General features: G+C 29.4%; 5 protein-coding genes across 5 annotated transcripts; 1 reads left to right on the forward strand and 4 right to left on the reverse strand.

Annotated features, from left to right (window-relative positions):
• Nucleotides 1-770: 770 nt before the first annotated feature.
• On the reverse strand, nucleotides 771-8,595 carry Metrn (meteorin). The gene is made up of 3 exons (XM_035869162.2): nucleotides 7,692-8,595; nucleotides 1,390-2,026; nucleotides 771-989 (listed from the first exon to the last, which is right to left on the reverse strand). The coding sequence occupies exons 1-3, from the start codon at nucleotides 7,826-7,828 to the stop codon at nucleotides 771-773; spliced, it is 993 nt and encodes a 330-aa protein (XP_035725055.1). The 5' UTR covers nucleotides 7,829-8,595.
• A 62-nt stretch (nucleotides 8,596-8,657) lies between these two features.
• On the reverse strand, nucleotides 8,658-10,124 carry LOC118442912 (uncharacterized). Its single transcript, XM_085656599.1, has 5 exons — nucleotides 10,085-10,124; nucleotides 9,541-9,698; nucleotides 9,260-9,453; nucleotides 9,037-9,201; nucleotides 8,658-8,828 (listed from the first exon to the last, which is right to left on the reverse strand). The coding sequence occupies exons 1-5, from the start codon at nucleotides 10,122-10,124 to the stop codon at nucleotides 8,771-8,773; spliced, it is 615 nt and encodes a 204-aa protein (XP_085512725.1). The 3' UTR covers nucleotides 8,658-8,770.
• On the forward strand, nucleotides 9,967-14,200 carry AlaRS-m (alanine--tRNA ligase, mitochondrial). Its single transcript, XM_085656507.1, has 12 exons — nucleotides 9,967-10,398; nucleotides 10,468-10,641; nucleotides 10,741-11,081; nucleotides 11,156-11,440; nucleotides 11,510-11,654; nucleotides 11,714-11,889; nucleotides 11,964-12,295; nucleotides 12,387-12,642; nucleotides 12,718-13,113; nucleotides 13,195-13,557; nucleotides 13,629-13,812; nucleotides 13,900-14,200. Exons 1-12 carry the CDS (start codon nucleotides 10,177-10,179, stop codon nucleotides 14,128-14,130), a joined length of 3,105 nt encoding a protein of 1,034 aa, XP_085512633.1. The 5' UTR covers nucleotides 9,967-10,176; the 3' UTR covers nucleotides 14,131-14,200.
• A 65-nt stretch (nucleotides 14,201-14,265) lies between these two features.
• On the reverse strand, nucleotides 14,266-17,490 carry PTPMT1 (protein tyrosine phosphatase, mitochondrial 1). Its single transcript, XM_035869212.2, has 6 exons — nucleotides 17,416-17,490; nucleotides 17,098-17,161; nucleotides 15,101-15,243; nucleotides 14,929-15,009; nucleotides 14,598-14,834; nucleotides 14,266-14,505 (listed from the first exon to the last, which is right to left on the reverse strand). The coding sequence occupies exons 2-6, from the start codon at nucleotides 17,111-17,113 to the stop codon at nucleotides 14,374-14,376; spliced, it is 609 nt and encodes a 202-aa protein (XP_035725105.2). The 5' UTR covers nucleotides 17,114-17,161; nucleotides 17,416-17,490; the 3' UTR covers nucleotides 14,266-14,373.
• Nucleotides 15,998-17,113, reverse strand: LOC118442943 (mitochondrial GTPase 1). The gene has a single exon (XM_035869211.2). It carries the CDS (start codon nucleotides 17,111-17,113, stop codon nucleotides 16,139-16,141), a length of 975 nt encoding a protein of 324 aa, XP_035725104.1. The 3' UTR covers nucleotides 15,998-16,138.
• Nucleotides 17,491-18,159: the final 669 nt, after the last annotated feature.

An 18,159-nucleotide genomic window follows, 5' to 3' on the forward strand; every position in this document is an offset into this window, starting at 1 on the left:
GATTCTAATTTGTATTAGTTCCTTATTATGAAATAATACGATTACAGACCTGTCAATTGTGTTAAGTTCGAAGCGATGGTACCGTATGTAATGCAAACAAACAATAAACGATTATCAAAGCGAATATATGGATAGAGATCATAGCTACGCAGCGGAAGCTCTTGCGTAAAGGAAAATAAAGTTCCTTTGAGAATATAGAAGTGAGCATATACTTTCTTTTTGCTCTTCTATTACGTACGATGTTAAAGATGATAAACAGGCTAGTTTAGTACAAATTTATTGATTAAGATAATATATGCGTCACGTTATTCCTCCTATAAAAGAATAATATCACAGTTTAGAGATCGACATCTTGCGCACGAAGTACACTTATACTCGTGTAAGGCGTGTACATCGTATAAAATATATTCTATATATATAGATAAAAATATATATCTTATATATAGATACAAATAAAGATTGTAAATTCTTCTCAATATTTTTTTTGAGAATTATCTCAGTAAGCACACGCTCGTAAAAAAAAATATAAATAATCTGTAAGATAAACCGTGATTTTGTGCGACCTTCATTATCGAATGATATGCGTTAGCACGTTTATCTCTTCTTATGTTTCTTCCTACATCATAGAGACACATACAGCGTTGTGCTTACTGAAACTATTTTTTTGGAACTCGTACGATTCCGATATCTAGTGGTGGAAAAAAGCTTTATACATATAATTGCAATGATAAGAGGAAGTTGATGAGAGCATGCCGACAGTCTTTCAACCGCTAGCTTTTTAGCAGACATGGTGCAGTGATAGATTCGCGCACGGCTTCTGCCCAAGTTTCCAGTCTTGGTGCACAAACAAGTGTAAGATCGCCAAGTCTTCTACGAGCCATTATTACAAATTCGCCTTGGCCATGTCGAGCGTCACAAGCAGAAGAAACTCTTACACGGATGCTCTTCTCGAGATGAGGATTTGGAAGAATGGAGAACACCTCATTGGTCTATTAAGAAACAAGTAAAACAAGAATAAACACATAAGAATATTAGTTATAACATATAAGGATCAGAACAATGTTTATTTGAAAATTTATGCTTTACACAATTTAGAACTTGTTTTAATTGATTTTTCTTTGAACATATATCTTCAACCGAACTGTTCAGACTTGATTTAATATCAGTTTGAATCTATATATATATATATATGCTGTATTAAAGGATTTTAACGCATTCACTCATGTATGGAACAGAACAATTCTTATTTGGAAACTGATGCTTCATATGTGCAGACATGAGGCAAGGCAAGGCAAGACTATCCTCGATTGAAAAAAAAACTCAAATTAAAATGTTGACTTTTCATGTCTTAAAAAAAAAAAAAAAAAAAAAAAAAAGAAGAAGGATTACCTCAGTTTCCTCGACTCTATGAAGTGTCTTCGTTATCCTAAAGATTAATTCGGCAGCTTCAAGTTCGGGCTTCCTTTGCACAGCGGTGACGGTACCTCTAGCAACAAGGTCACTCTGACAATAAGCCTCAGCGAGTTCCTCCATTGAGCAAGGTCTACATTCCGCCTCCTCGTCGGACTCGTCCGGCGTGCTATGATTAACAACGAACGGCTCGACGTCGTATTGTAGCTTCGCGCGATTATTATTTGCGGTGAGCTCGTCAGCCTCAACGTAGAGTGCTGTACGTTGTTTTTTCGTATAGAAACAACGATGAGAGGCCTCATTTTTTCCATCACGCGGAGAATAAACTGGCCTAAGCGTACCGTTGTTTTCCAAATATATTCTTGTTGGACCGGAAGCTTTAACGCAAACACGAAAACCACTTGATCCGTAATTCGATTTGGGTCCAGTTTTATTAACTCCGTTTCCGTTTGCCAAAAGGACACCTGCAGTACCAGATCGAGATCCAATCGCTGAACCGCTTATCGCTGCAGCCACTGATAAGACTATCCTTAAGGCTCCTCGAGGATAACGCCATAAAACGGTCCCTCTTGAACATCGAAGATAAACGGGTCGTACACCCCGACCACCTCCACCACTAAAATGAAAACAAAAGTTTTCTTTTATCTTTTATATCCGACGATAATACATTTTGTATTATTTTCTTTCGATATTTTATGGTACGACTGGTATATCTGGAAGGTGCCAAGGAGTGCGGCAGTTTTAAAAATTTGTTAAAATATTCGACATTGCAAATCAAAATAATATTCGTTGCGATTTAGAAGAAGATAATGACTGAATCGATCGAAAGTTTATAAAGAAATCAATCATAAGTTTATCACTGTGTTATGTATATTATTAACAATATTTTATATTTATTCGAAAATAGTATAAATTACGTTTAGACTTCAGAAAGTAAGGTAATCCGAATATATCTATTCAAGTTCGATTGGGCGTATGCATTTATCTATAGTTGCTGCAACTCGTAAACTACATATCACAAATATCAATAATCTAATCATTCTTGTTGCGTTTGTTTTGCTTTTAAAAAGCTAACTCAATTCGATTTCTTGCTCGCAAAATTTACGTCCATTCAATTTTCATTCCGAATATGTTACGGAATAAATGTAAAAAAAAAAACCCTCCAGACAATAAATTATTTGATCTATTAAGAATTAAAATTATTCTACAATTTATGCTTATACCATCGAGAAAAGAAAAAAGTATAATCGACATATTATTTAACAAATATCACGATTTCTATATAAAAAGGATAAAGACGGCAGATAAAAAAAAAAAAAAAGGGAAAGTCTTATTTAAAGAGACCTTTTTCCTATCATGATAAAATATAATATTTGGAAAGGGAGAGGCACGCTCGGCGGATAAATAGGAATAAATATAGAAATTGAGTGTCCAAGGACGGTCCTACAAACGAAAGTAATCTAGACTCGGTTAAAAAGTGTGTTCTAAATACGGACCATATATCTATATGCAAAGCGAGAAGTAGATATGTATGGGTAATATGAAAGGAAAAAAAAGAAAGAAAGAAAGAAAGAGATAGAGTAGACTGGTCTAAAAAAAAACACGCACTCACAAACACACACATACATATACAGAAAGAGAAGGTAGAGAAAGAGAGAGAGAGAGAGAGAGAGAGAGAGAAAGAGAGACAGAAATAAGAAACGAAGAGAGAAGGCGTGGAATGGGCCACGCGCCTCCATAGCCATAGTCGGCGCTGCTTCGTGCGGCTACCACGCTCACTTACCCTCTTTTAGACAGGACTGACACGTACGGTAAAGCAGAACGGTGTGTATAGACAGCCGGGCACGTTCCCCTTTCCTCGCCTCTTTGTCGCAGAAGCGGAAACAGGTTTCCGTAAGGCGTACGACGAGTATAGCATTCTGTTAAGACCAACGACTTTTCTTCCCTCACCCCACCCCTTTTATACTCCAGTAGTACAAGGTAACATGGACCGATCTCTCTCTCTCTCTCTCTCTCTCTCTCTCTCTCTCTCTCTCTCTCTCTCTCTCTCTCTCTCTCTCTCTCTCTCTCTCTCTCTAAGCTCTACCAGCGACATAGGTGAAAAACTTATTATCGTTTCTATCGCCGTTTCTATTTGCCAGTTTTATGAACCGAAACGGTATTCGAGTTGTATATGAAAAGAGATCGACATTTTTTTTTTTCGTACAGAACCGGATAAGTCTCGGGTTCTATACTTATCGATACGATTTCTCGAATCCGTTATATCGAATATAAGTCCATGAACGAAACAAAAAAAAAAATATATATATATAATATATACTTATTATTTTTGGATAAAGTAATAGACAATGTAGAATATATATTCTGTAAGAAAAGACGCGACAAGCTCATTTCGTTAACGCGTATATCCTAAGATCTAAGTAATGTATGCGTCCATTCTGACGTAAAAAGCACGTGGGCGCGCGGATAACGATCTCGAGGAACGATCAAATAAATCTCCTTCTCTTCTTCCTCTTTCTCTCTTCTTCTTGGAAAGCTTCTTTTCAGCGGACTGCTAGCAGCAACATATCCGAACCCACCTCTTCTCTCTGTTTCTTTATTTTTTTTTTCCTTTTTTCTTTTCCTTTCTGTACGAAGCAATCACGACGAGTTTTAGAAAAGAGACTGTCCTGACAAAGTGTCTTGAATTACCGTAAACCCTTTCGAGCGTGAATTCGGCGGCGTCTCGAGTTTCAGTCTTACAGTATTTCATGTAAACGCCTTGGTTGTTAGCATCAAATACTGCCCGTATAACTAGAATGTCGCATAGTTTGCTTAACATACGAAATAATACATAAGATGATATCGAGTCGATGTGTACAAATATATATCTATAAAATACACACTTCACATATGTATGTGTGTGTATGTATGTATGTATGTATGTATGTATGTATGTATGTATGTATGTATGTATGTATGTATGTATGTATGTATGTATGTATGTATGTATGTATGTATGTATGTATGTATGTACGTATGTATGTATGTATGTATGTATGTATGTATGTATGTATGTATGTATGTATATATATATATATGTTACATATCGAAGAACGCGGATATTCAGTGACGTCACTCGACTTTATAAAAAGTTCATGAAGTCATGGACGGGTGGTAATGGAAATGGCAACAGCTCAGATATTTTTTTTTAACTGTCCTCGAAAAGTGCACCGATATATGTAAATATATATTAGTAGCAGAATTAGTCCTTTGTGGAATATTCCAAGGATTAGTTGTATCGAATTAAAATTCGATCGTTGAAATGTGATAAAAATAAGTATTTATTTTTTTTACGTCTTTCATTATTGATGCATAAAACTTATGCATATATATATATATATATATATATATATATATATATGTAATATATATATATTCTTAATTAAGATTATTGAACCAGCCTTGAAATGTAATATAAGATGTCAGTAATACAAATCATGTTAAAAAAAAAGAAAAGAAAAAGGAAATGTAATTGAAATCTTGGCAATTAATAATATTAAAGAAAATCAAGTTTCCTATTATATTTCCCTCATTAAAATTGATTAATTTTTTTTTTTTTTTTTTATAAGTATCTTATATTTTTAAATACCCTAAGAAGTAATTCCATGTAAATGCTTAACTGGTATATCGTATGTATATGTATGTATGTGTATACATATACATGGGGAGGGGGGAGGGGCCAAGCATGATGAACAAAGAGTAAGAACGAATATAAATGTGTGTGTGTGTGTATACGCAGAAGCTGGTAGTCCTTCGTACTCCCGCTCGTCCGGCTAGCCGCCTCGCCGTCCTCATGAATTTCATTCGATTCGATGCATACTTTCGCGCTTAGCCACACTGCCAACGACAACATGACGACATGACGACGACGACGACGACGAAGTCGCAGACGGCTAGTTCTCGTCACAGTAACCTCCGATATTACGACTTTACTCATAATCTATCTAGAGCGGTAGAACGATTTAATTGAGCAGAAATAAGATTCCTATCTGCAATTTGTTTTATTAATATAGGTTATAGGATAGAGTTATGCAACATATTTTCGTTAAACTAGGTTAATTAAAATTTAATCCTTTGAATCGAACTATTGCGATTATATCTTCTATATTTCATCATTTTACATTTCTTCAATATTTTTATATTTTATAGGATAATAAATACTGTGATCGATAATAAAAATACGTAATTTCAAAAAATAATGTCTCATTTTATAAGCGAATCGACTAAAGGAAAATTACGTTATTCAAAGATCAAATCTAATATTCTTTAAGAGTCGTATATGTATTAAATTTGGATGTATGTGTTCGATGGATTTGGAAACAGATTAAATATATAAATGAGATTAAATCAGGTAATGAATTTTATATGGACTAATTTCGGCCTTCTTTATTTATCTCCGTTTCTTATTTTATTTTTCTAAAGGATATATATTAGAGAAAACGTCTATTTTTCTTGTAAAACATGAAAACATTCAACGCGAGATTACGCGACTTTTTCTGGTAAATGGTATGAAATGATATGCAATATATGTACAACGATATTAATTATGAATTCTCTCTTGGGAAATTGCTAGTTGGTGCGAAAAACTGCGAAAATCCGTCAAGCGCGACTCGCGAGAAAGGTTAATAAGCTTCACAAGAATAAATCGCGATAGTATCAACATTGAATACGGTGTAAACAAATGCTAATGTATGTAAACGCATTAACGGACGCGTCGACCAACGACTAACGGGCATTTTTCTTTTTACACATTCTTATAACGGATTCGAAAGATTTAAAAAATTATGTCGTATCTTATTACTTTTAAAACAATTATTAAAATTAATAGTTTATTCATTTTTCATCGATTCCGAACAATTTTTTAACATTATTTTCAACGATACTAAAAAAAGCATATAGATATTTTGCGATTGTAATCGTTCATTTATATATATATATATAAATAACATAAACAAAAAATGGCATATGAATTTATAAGTCAAGAAGGTTAATAAAAGAAATACGCTCGTCTTAATAGAGATATTTTAAAAAAAGAAGTAAAAAAATGATAAACGATCAGAGTTGTAAAATTCATTTCTGCATTGAAAATCGGATTTCGTAAAAGACGATGGGATCAAAAATTAAATGAATCTTTATAAATGGAATTAATTTTGCTTTTGTTTTTTCTTTTTTTTTTTTTGTTTTTTTTTTTTTTCTTTTTTTTTTGTTTTTTTTTTCTTTTTTTTTTTAAATATCTTTAGAGAAAAAAGCGAAAAGGCTGCTATGTTCTCTAATACAAACGAAACGATCCTCGGCTCGATAATCGAATTGAAACAAGAGCAAATCGCTATGATCCAGATCAGAGACGGAACTAGAGCAAACTCATCATAACAGTTATAAACGGCCGTTTTTCTTTCTTATTGTACTTTTGTCTCTATTATAATCTATTGACTGTTGTCACTAATGGTAAATGATTCTCGTGAAAACGTGACATTTCAATTAAGTTCGGTATTGAATTGTTGATTAAATCTTATGTAATTTCTTACTTCTTCTTTTCTTTCTTTTCTTTTCTTTTTTTTTATAATCTATAATAATCCGTGCAATCGAATTATATAATAATATTTTCAATAAACTAATGATTTAAAATTATTTAAAAAATCCATTCGATATATATATATCGAAACTTAACACAAATAAATACATCGTGCCTGGTGTATAATATGTCTATAGATATAAATATGGTCAAAAGAATCGACACAAAAAAGCTAACTCTATCATCTATTCTCTACGTAAACAAAATGTTAAAAGAGAGAAAAAAAATATATAAAGATCAAAAAGAACAAAGAAGACAAAAGTAAAATCAAAGAAAAAAAAAAGGAAAAAGAAAAGAAAAAAATTCAGCTCTTGTATTCTCCTCGGGATACAAAAAACTTGATATGCTTATAACGATCTTATCCGAAAGAAATATAAATCAAGCTTCGCGACATAAAACGCAAAGATATATCCAGATATATCCGAAAGCCACCAAATAAGGTGCCTTACGATGCCAAGGAGAACGTGCTAGGCAACGGAATCACGAAGAGGATAGAAAGAAAGAAACAAATAAGAAGGGGAACGAGCTTAAGTGAGACGGAACAAACTCACGAAAGGAGATCGAAAATCGGCAGCGCGGGAAGAAGACGAAGTAAAGACGAAGATGAAGATGAAGATGAAGATGAAGATGAAGATGAAACAAGACGAAAAGAAGAAATAGCACTAACCTTCCGATCCAATCGCACTCGTCGGCAGGCAAAAGGGCGACATGCTCCTGCGACTGTACTGTAGGTATTATACCGCCTACGAAGAAGATAAGGGACAATGTCAATGCCGCAAAAAGGGAAGGATCGGTTAGTTTCATCTTTCTCGAGTTGTTCCTGTTTCTTCGTTTTGTTTTTCTTTTTTCTTCGTTGTCTCTTTTTTTTCCCCCTTACGTTTTATCTTCTTTTCTATTTATATCTATCTATTGCTGTATCCGTTGACGCTCGTTATTACGGCTGTCTTTTCAAGTCCCTCGACAACGACATTTGCATTTTTTTCTTAAAAGTCGTCCGTGATTTCTCCTTGAAAAATTTGTCCCCTCGAAGTGCCCTTACTTTTCTAAAGATCCTTAGATATGTAGAGTTAGTTCGTGAAGTGGGTGGTCCATTCCAATGTTGATTTTAGAAGACGGGTCTAGAAGTGGCTAACAGGTTGTACCGTTGGATTAGGCGTTCTTTCGAAAGTCGTTGGCTTCTTTCCGTACGCTCGTTTCGTGTTCGTTGACGCGCGAAAGAGTTTCTTTATGATTTCGTTGCGTATCATCGGCGATCATCGCATCGTGTATATATAGTGATTAAGCTCGAGGCAAACGCACGTGTGTATTGCGTACAACACGATCGAGGATGTTTCTCTTCCTTCAAAATACGTTTTCTTATATATAATTATCGAAATTGTGTTTGCAATAAAGCTCGTCTTCTTTCTTTATACGATATGCGTTGTCTCTCAAATAAATGTATTCGTTCCTTCGTATATAATAGCTGTCTTATGCGCAAATACAGACACAAGTTTACTCGACGGAGCTGCTCGACACAATGGCACCCAATGCCACTGCTTGCGCGGTACACACGACAAATCTAACTGACGTACAAGGTAGTATGGGAGAAAGAGTCTTGTACTTGACGAAACGCCACCAAGTGGAAAAATTTGTAAATACTCTGAATCGATTTAAATACGTTTGAATTGGCGCCTTTCAATCAAACTTTTTAAATTTGTATTCTGTATATTGGTGCAAAGAATATGAATAGCTCGGTAGTTTTTTTTTTTAAAATATGTCATTCTTGCCGATCATATCATCAAGAGCTTTTTCCAAACATCGTCTTCTAAACATATACAATAATAATTGCTTAACTAAGTAAATGATTAACATTATCTTCTAAGATATTTTTAAGTTAGTATTACGTATCACATGTTCAATTGTATATTAATCCGATGTTATATATATATAATATAACGACGTTATATATATATATATATATATATATATATATATATATAAATTCTTGAAATAATAATCGTCATCATTCTTACGCTTCTGTTTTGAATGTATGCCAATCTACGTGTCCAGGCATACACTCGAAAGGATTTGGTTCGTAATCACAGATGCCTAATGTAATCATGCCGGTTGTATATTTATCTAAAGAAATGGTATTGGAATCATCTGGACCAAGTGATTGAAATATACTTCTAATGTGCCTACGTTTGAAAATCTAAAGTAATATTGGTATAAAGGAGAATATGAACATATATCTACCTTGTTTTAAATAATAATGGCGACTCTTTCACACCCGATCTGTATAGTATGCATTCCTTAAGAAGTTTTTCTAGGTATTGAATTGGATCGGGTGATTCCTCTACAAGAAGATGACCAATTAGGAAGTTAAAGAGCTTTGAAATTTTTTTTTCCTCGAGATAAGTCTGAACTCGTAAATGCATTTCCCCGGTATCCTACAAAAGAAAGCTGACATTAATTTTATCGTGTAAAAGCGTTGAAAAATTAATAAAAATTATTTGTATATTTTAAAATTATCTTACTCTAAGCTTATAACAAGTTGCTCTTTTAGAATTACATTTTATTCTTTCTTCCAATGTATTTTTATCGATCGAGTATCGTTGATTAGTTTTACGTGAGACCGACGATGTCGTTAATGCTTCAACATTTGAAAATTTATCAGTATCTTTTACGAGAACGTCTTTGTTATTAATAATGTTTTCGTTATCCATTGTATTTTTATAACCGTTAATTTGATATATTTCAAACTTTTAGATAGTTTATAAAAAAGAAATAACCAATTTTTTAATGATGCTCTTAAAAATATCCTCGTGTATGTGATCAAAAGTTTTGAAAATATTTGTCTTTTAGATATCTGCTGATAATTTCATACTTATCAACTTATGATTATTTGGATAAATTCTTATAAACAACAATGTGGGCCAATAATTTTCAATCTGAATTATATGGTCATTTCAAAGTTGGCGCCTATAATGACATCATGCCACTTCTAGTTCGTCTAATAATCTAAGTTCTTATTGGTTCATATGCATGCTTTCGCATGTTTGTAAAACTATGAACCTTAGCCGTAATTTTTCGGTGATTGATATATAATATTATTTCTCATATTTTAATAATTATTTATTTATAACTTTTATTTGTTAAACAATATCTTTATTATGCGTACACAACAATTATTTTTTTATAACATGCATAAAATAAATGTACCAAAGTTATTACGATCGCATTGTACAAAATCTACGTACAAAAGTGCTAATATAATTCGTAAAGAATTTTTAGATTATTTTACAAAAGAATTACAACATGATATTATTCATTCGAGTCCTGTTTCTCTACTTAATGATCATTCTACAGCTTTCGTTAATGCTGGGATGAATCAAGTATGTTTATTTGTTTATGTAATTCTAAATCCATTGTATTACTCTAATATTGATATTTAATCTCTATAGTTTAAAGGAGTTTTCTTAGGATATTATGAACCACCTTCTACAAAAATTGTGAATTCACAAAAGTGTATTAGAGTTGGTGGAAAACACAGCGATTTAAATATTGTTGGTTATGATTCATATCATCATACGTTCTTTGAAATGTTAGGAAATTGGTCTTTTGGAGATTACTTTAAGGTATATTCGATTATTTTAAATTACCTAAGAAGTAACTTAAAACTCTATTAATAAATAAATAAATAAATATATATATATTGTTTTATTAACTCTTTATAGAAAGAAAGCTGTCGTTATGCATTAGATTTATTAACAGGTGTATATAATATTAAAAAAGAATTTCTGTACATTACATACTTCGGTGGTTGTGAAGAATTAGGATTACAACCAGATATAGAATGTAAAGATATCTGGTTAAGTCTTGGTATTCCAGAAAACAGAATATTACCATTTGGAATGCAAGATAATTTTTGGGAGATGGGTCTCTCAGGTCCTTGTGGTCCTTGTACAGAGATACATGTAGATATTACAAAGCAATTAAGAAATCAAAGTTTAAAAGTAAATACAGGTCATCCAGATATTATTGAATTATGGAATATAGTGTTTATTCAATATAACAGGTGCATTTATTATATATATATATCTATAAACTAATTTTTACCATGTTTTTTACTTTATATATAATTTATTATAGACTTACAGGTAATCATGTTATTCAACCATTATCAAACCATCATATAGACACAGGGATGGGTTTTGAAAGATTAGTTACTTTACTACAAGGAAAAAGATCGAGTTATGATACAGATCTTTTTCAACCATTATTTGAGACAATACGCCGCAGTACAAATGCTCCTAAATACAAAGGCACTTTTGGAACTTATGATATAAATGATATGGATTATGCATATAGAATATTAGCTGATCATGCACGAATGATCATTGTTGCATTATGCGATGGTATAGTACCAGAAAAAAAGTAAGAAATATTTATTTGTAATTAAATTTAAAATAACTTTTATCATAATCTTTAAATTTATATCTTTAGTCAGAAATTGAGAAGAATATTACGGAAGGGAATAGATGTGAGTGAAAATATATTTAAAAAGAAAGATTTACTTTTTGAACTTACATATACTGTTGCTGATATTCTTGGAGATGCTTACCCAGAACTACAAAATAATCTTAAACAGGTAATTTTATTAATCATAAATCATAAACTTATTTTGCAATAAGATGAAATCATTTTTAGGCCCATAAGATAATAAAATTTGAACAAGATTTATACGAAAAATTATGCTCAACCTATGGTAAAGAATGGAAAAGCATTGTTGCAACTAAACCAGAGTTAGCTTCTGTTACTTCTTGTATGGCATCAGGATTGGTAAATGGATATAAAGATTTGCAATCTATGTTGAAAAAGGATAAGTAAGCATTATCCGTAAATATTAAACAATATAACTTGTATTATATTTTTTATCTGTAGTGATTTCTTATTGTAGAACTGTATATGAATCTGGTATCTTACCAGGATATATGACATTTAGATTATTTGACGCTCATGGATTAAATATAGAAACAATAATTGAATTGGCTACTGTTGAATCACTTCAAGTTGATAAAGAAGATTTTGAAAAAGAAATGGATAAGGCAAGACTTAAATCTAAAGTTGGAATAATTAAAACTAATCAGAATATTGAAAAATCTTTAACATTACTTACTGAAAATAATATACCACAAACGGACGATTCATTTAAATATATCTATGAATATAAAAACGGCAATTATGAATTTCCTAAACTTAGAAGTAAAGTTATAGGATTGCTTATCAATGGTATTAACATATATTTATGCATATATAGCATTAATTGTAATTTAAATTATTTAGAAATATATGATTAGTTATTTATATTTACATATTTCAGGTAACATTATATTGGGAGATGAGTTAAAAGGAATTCTGATGAATATTGACAGTAAGAAAGATACAAATATATTATTAAATGAAAAAAATGAAATTGACATCATATTAAATAAAACAATGTGTTATTCATTTGAGGGAGGCCAGCAATCAGACATAGGTTCCATTTATTTAAAAGACTTAATATTTCAAATAAAAAAAGCTGAAAAAATTAATGGCTATGTTATTCATTCTGGCAAATTCGTGAAAAATAACCTAGCGTATGTATTTTTATTTCTATTTAGATTAGAAAAAGAAGAAAAAGTTTATACATACATTTATGTTTTTTGTAATAGGAATGTTTATTTAGAATTGGAAGATTGGAATGATTGTGTAACTTTTATAGATACAAATGTTCGAACAAGTCATATGAGGAATCATACAGCAACACATTTACTAAATGCTGCTTTAAAGTTTATATTCCCAGTTGTTTATCAACGGAATTCTTTTGTTTCTACAAACATATTAAAATTTCAGTTTTCTTCATTTGGAGATGAAGTTACATTAACACATATAGCAAAAATAGAACAACTTGTTAACAATGTTATAAAAACCAATGCATTAGTAGAAAATAGGATTTTAAATTTGCTGCAATTATTAGCAGAAAAGAATGTTACAATCGTACCAGGTGAAATATATCCACATACAGATATTAGAGTAATCGATATTAATACAAATGAATTAAAATCAAAGTAAGTTAGGGTTAAAATAAAATTTCTTATCATTTTCATAGTCATTAATTCATACATTAACAATATAATATTAATTTTTAGAGAATTATGTTGTGGAACACATGTAAAAAGGACAGGATTTCTGGAACAATTTTGTATTTTAAATTATAGTTCTAAAGGTGCATTAAATTATACAATTCATGCCATTACTGGGCCATTAGCTAAAGCAACAAAATTAGCTGGTAAAAATTTATTAGAAAAGATCGAAAAACTAGAAAATTATGTTAATACTAAAAATATTGAAAACAATGAGTTAAATTTACAAATTAAAGAGATACAGCAGAAACTACAGGTAGATACCAAAACTGCAGATATACCATTACCTTATCTTATTAGGGAAAAATGTAATGCTAAGTTACAAAATTTGATTGAAATAGTTATGAAACAGAAAATAACAACCGAAAGGTAAATATCAAAGTTATTGATGTGTATATTATTTTTTATTTCATATAACTTTTCTATTTCTCTTTTTCAAGAGCTTCTATAGTAAGAGAAGTAAAAAATTCTATGAAGCCATACAATTCTTTTATTGTTCATAATTTACAATATACACTAAAACATCTTTCTCTACAAGATGTAATATTTCTTTTTCCAAATGTACCAATACTTGTGATATCATATAACAAGAATGTCATTAAAGCTAGTTGCAGTGTACCACAGGTAAAACAAAAAATAATTTTATATTAAAATACATTATAATTATTTCCATTTATAATTATATGCTTCTGATTAATGTATTTAATCTAGGAATTTTTATCTGATGAATTCAATGCTCAAACATGGATAAAAGTGATCTTTCAAGTCTTTAATCAAGAATTTAATTTAAACATAAATAAAAATTCTTTAATGATAAGCCATACAAAATTTAAAGATATATCTAAGCAAGATGCAAAGAAATTAATAGAGACAGCAGTTATAGAGGCTACACAATATGCATTCATGTTAATAGACAAAAAAATAATTACAGAAAAAAATTAATAAAAAAATAAAAAAAAAAAAATAAAAAAAATAAAAAAATAGAAATGTGTATATATTTAAAACAAATTTAAAGGACAAATGATTTATAAATTGAAATAAAAAAATTTTATATGTATGAAATATTATATAAATATTTAAATTTATTATTAAAATATCAGGTGATTACTTTTTGTATTTACATTTTGAATATTATTTTTTATTAAATTATTTTTTTGTATATTATACATAATTAAATTTTAATGTTTATTGTCTATGATTTTGTATATGTGTTTCATAAAAAAGTCTTAATGCATGCCATTGGACTCTATGAAGTAATATATGTTGTCTTTTACTTTTCATATAATCCACTGCTTCTTCAGGAATCCAACCATTTTTCTGGGGATGAATATTTTTGTTAAAAAAAAAAAAGTTTATATTTGAATAAATTTATACTTTTGTAATAAATATAGATTTATCACATATCTAACCATCATTAAATAACATCCAACAAGTGTTGCACTACGTGTTCTGCCTGCTTTGCAATGAACATAAACTGTTCCCATTTCTTTGGCATCATTACTGTGATTGTCATTTTTTAATGTTCTATTTGTACAATGAAATTTATTTATAAAATCTACACCCATTTTTAACTTTTTTTGGCAAGGTGCATCAAAAATATCTGTTGTTGATAATTGTAGAAATTCCACATTGTACTTCTTCCAGTCCTAATATCAATATCAACAAAATAATCATTTTTAATAAAAATATGTTACACACGAACATAATAATTGAATATAAATCTATATTAATTGCTTGCACCTTTTCTGAATTAGATAATAAGGCTAACTCGTAATCTTCATTCATAGAAACTACTGCTTTCACATTTTCTTTTTCAACTAACTGCAGCATGACATGTAAACAACAAATAAAAGATTTATTGAAATAAGTACTAAATAAAATAAAATAAAAATAAAATAATAAAATGAGATACCTTTTTTGTCATAGTTCGAAAAGGCAGTGCACCCAAAATTACAGTTTCATCAATTCTATCATACCAATTTCTAGACGTTATTTTTTCCATCAAAATATTATATAATAACGTCGGATAAAAAGTAACTCTCGCAAACATTTTCACTACAAACAAGTGTAAAAGTTTTTACCGTTATACGCTTTAAGTTTCAAAGTTTTAAAAAATACTGCAGAATTCCTATACTTGTTATATTATATTATAATTTAATACTTATAACAAAAAATGTATTAACTAATAACAGTTACAAGATTTGTACATCGTTCTTCTTGAAATATCGGCTCATAAAAATATAGGAAGTTTTATAAGTAGGTTTCTTTCTATTGAAGGTGAAAGTAACAGTACTTTCAAGACAGTTAATTGGAAAGATACGATGTATTATATATACTAAATTTTTATATATATTGCGTATAAAATATTAAAAAAATTAATATATATCCTTGTAAAAAATATTAAATCTTTATAAACAAAATATATCATAAAAAAAAAAATATTATATTGGTTTCGTATTTTTCATTATACATTTTGTAATAAAGAAGTGATATGATATATCTATATTGTTCTTATAAAAATTAATTATTTAAAATTGTAATTTATTTTATATCGTAATCTATTTAAAAAAAAAATTGCCTCCAATAGGTGATTATTTTATTTTATATTATTTCTTTATAATATAAAATAAAAATTATTACCACCTCATATATATAGTACTGGTTTGTTACAAAAAATGGTTATGTTAGTGAAATTTATCATTACGCGCATGATAATGCGTAATGGTGAAAATATTAAATAGTTAATAAATATATATTATTTATTATAATTATTTAAATCAATCAACATGATACAATTTATATGGAAAAAATAAGTTTTGCTAAATAATAAAAATTCAGAATTTAAAGTTACAATAATACAAAAACTTTCTAATTTATTCAACTAATTATGCAAATTGTAATTTTAAATATGTGATGTATTTATTAGATTAATTTATCCTGAGTTATTAATTTATCCTATATTAGATAATTTATCATCATCTAAACAAATAGGACCAAATTCTCCATTTCTAAACATATTAATAAAATATATGGCAGCAACTTGAAAATCAGGTTTAACAATGTATTTATTATTGTAATCACGTAATTTTAGAGTTTTTCCTAGCTTTGCAGCAATAAATGTAAGAACATAAATGATATTATCATTTGGCTCAGGTAAATCTAATTTTTCAACATATTCATATTTTCCATATTTATTTAAACAAAAAAGAAGAAAATCAGCAACTGTTATGTGTCCTACCAAGTGATCTTGTAAACAACCAATCAAAGCTAATTTGAGACCAGTATATATATCTTTCACATGAGGTGCTAAGATACCTGGAGTGTCTAATAAAAAAAAATCTGGATTTTCAGATATTTTTATACGAGTTAATACGGAACGTGTCACTCCTGCTATAGGCCCTTCTTTTGTAGCTTTTGATTTTCTTAAGTAAGTATTTCTTAAACGATTGATTAAAGAAGATTTTCCTACATTAGGTACACCAATGATCATCATTGCAAAAGATTCTTCATTACTTCTATTATATCGTTCAGAATTCGATATTAATTTTTTAGCCAAAGGTAATATTTTTCTCATGCCCTTGCATTCCTGATTTTTAAAATTAGTATAAAGTATGTGAGATAATCCTTCATTCTTTAGGGTAGATTCTATTTGCTGCTTATATTTTAAGTCAGCTAAATCAATCTTATTTAATATAAAAATATGTGGTTTTAAACCAGTTAAAGTTTGACGAAAATCTGCTTGACGTCCTGAAATTGGTACTCTAGCATCATGTACTTCTACTATACAATCAACATTCTTCAAACGTTGTTCCATTTGCTTTAAACCTTTTTCCATATGACCAGGAAACCACCGTAGAATATCTTTTTGAACTAATGTAAATGTTTTTCGGAAAGTTGTTTTTACTGTACCTCCTATGTCTTTCATTTTGATTCAGCTTTTTAGTAATCTTCTTATAATATTATGGAAAATAGTCTGTAATGTAATATATGTAAAAAAGATTATTGCAGATAAGGTTATCTACAATTTAATTTTGGGGTTTTAACAAATTTAATTTTGAAAATAAAAATCGTATTAATTTAAAATTTGTAGTATTTGTTTATATTAATACAATTTATTAATGAACGTTTTGTATATCATTAAATTGTAGAATTAATGTATTACAATTGATATTTTAGGTTAAAGAAAACTTAAAATACTACATATGTTTAATTTCTACTTATAATTACCCTTTGAATAAAATATTTATATGCAACCTAAAATTATCATATAATATCAATCAAAGATTAATAAACATTTTAAATATGCTACAATATTCAATATTAGCCATGTATGTGTAAGAAATATCTGGATTGGCCGGCGAAACTAATTGCCTCTTATCCCCACTCTTTCTATTTTTTCTCTTTATAGGATTTTCGTTCTCATTATATCAAAATAGAGACCCAATATTCCCCAACGTTTGTTTACAGTTATTACATTGTTATGCTACGATTTACTATATTTTGCTTACAAATAAAATATTCGTATATATATTCATTTGAATTATAACGTTTGAAAATACTGGAAGAGTAAACATACTCGAGTAAGGCCAATCGAATGGCAACAGTCGAAGAATTATTTTTCCTTTGGAAATGTTAGCACATTTCTAATGTACATATATGTACATATGATTAAGATATAAAATAAATATTATGCAAAACAAATGTATAAATTCAATAATAATTATTCTAATTAACGTATATCTTTAACGAACATTATATATACATTTATAAAACAAAATGTCTTCCAGAATATTAAATAATTTTCTTGTACTTTTGTCGTATGTTTTTTATGTGAATTTATGTATTATAACGCTTCACCTTATCGGGTACTGCGTACTTAACAATGAAATATGATAATAATTTATATTGAGCGCCTTCAATATAATATACCATTGGTTTAAATAATATTTCGCTTTGTTTTATTACCAATTT

Source organism: Vespa mandarinia, chromosome 4, assembly GCF_050613455.1.
Source record: "Vespa mandarinia isolate Hongniang chromosome 4, ASM5061345v1, whole genome shotgun sequence".
In the NCBI taxonomy this organism is placed as follows: Eukaryota; Metazoa; Arthropoda; class Insecta; order Hymenoptera; family Vespidae; genus Vespa; species Vespa mandarinia.

Bases quoted from the DNA above. Each gene is read 5' to 3' on its own strand.
- LOC118442943 (XM_035869211.2), bottom strand. From the start codon at position 17,113: ATGAAAGACATAGGAGGTACAGTAAAAACAACTTTCCGAAAAACATTT.
- LOC118442912 (XM_085656599.1), bottom strand. From the start codon at position 10,124: ATGAGAAATAATATTATATATCAATCACCGAAAAATTACG. The intron at 9,699-10,084 runs GCTAAGGTTCAT...TTAATAACAAAG, and splicing joins TCAATCACCGAAAAATTACG to ACGTTCTCGTAAAAGATACT. The intron at 8,829-9,036 runs GTAAGAATGATG...GTATATGTTTAG, and splicing joins CATACATTCAAAACAGAAGC to AAGACGATGTTTGGAAAAAG.
- AlaRS-m (XM_085656507.1), top strand. From the start codon at position 10,177: ATGCGTACACAACAATTATTTTTTTATAACATGCATAAAATAAATGTA. The intron at 12,643-12,717 runs GTATGTATTTTT...TTTTTGTAATAG, and splicing joins TTCGTGAAAAATAACCTAGC to GAATGTTTATTTAGAATTGG. The intron at 13,114-13,194 runs GTAAGTTAGGGT...ATTAATTTTTAG, and splicing joins ACAAATGAATTAAAATCAAA to AGAATTATGTTGTGGAACAC.
- Metrn (XM_035869162.2), bottom strand. From the start codon at position 7,828: ATGAAACTAACCGATCCTTCCCTTTTTGCGGCATTGACATTGTCCCTT. The intron at 2,027-7,691 runs GTTAGTGCTATT...TTTTCATTTTAG, and splicing joins GAGTGCGATTGGATCGGAAG to TGGTGGAGGTGGTCGGGGTG. The intron at 990-1,389 runs GTAATCCTTCTT...GTTTCTTAATAG, and splicing joins ATAGAGTCGAGGAAACTGAG to ACCAATGAGGTGTTCTCCAT.
- PTPMT1 (XM_035869212.2), bottom strand. The intron at 15,010-15,100 runs GTATCTCATTTT...GTCATGCTGCAG, and splicing joins TTCGAACTATGACAAAAAAG to TTAGTTGAAAAAGAAAATGT. The intron at 14,835-14,928 runs GTGCAAGCAATT...TATTGATATTAG, and splicing joins TATTATCTAATTCAGAAAAG to GACTGGAAGAAGTACAATGT.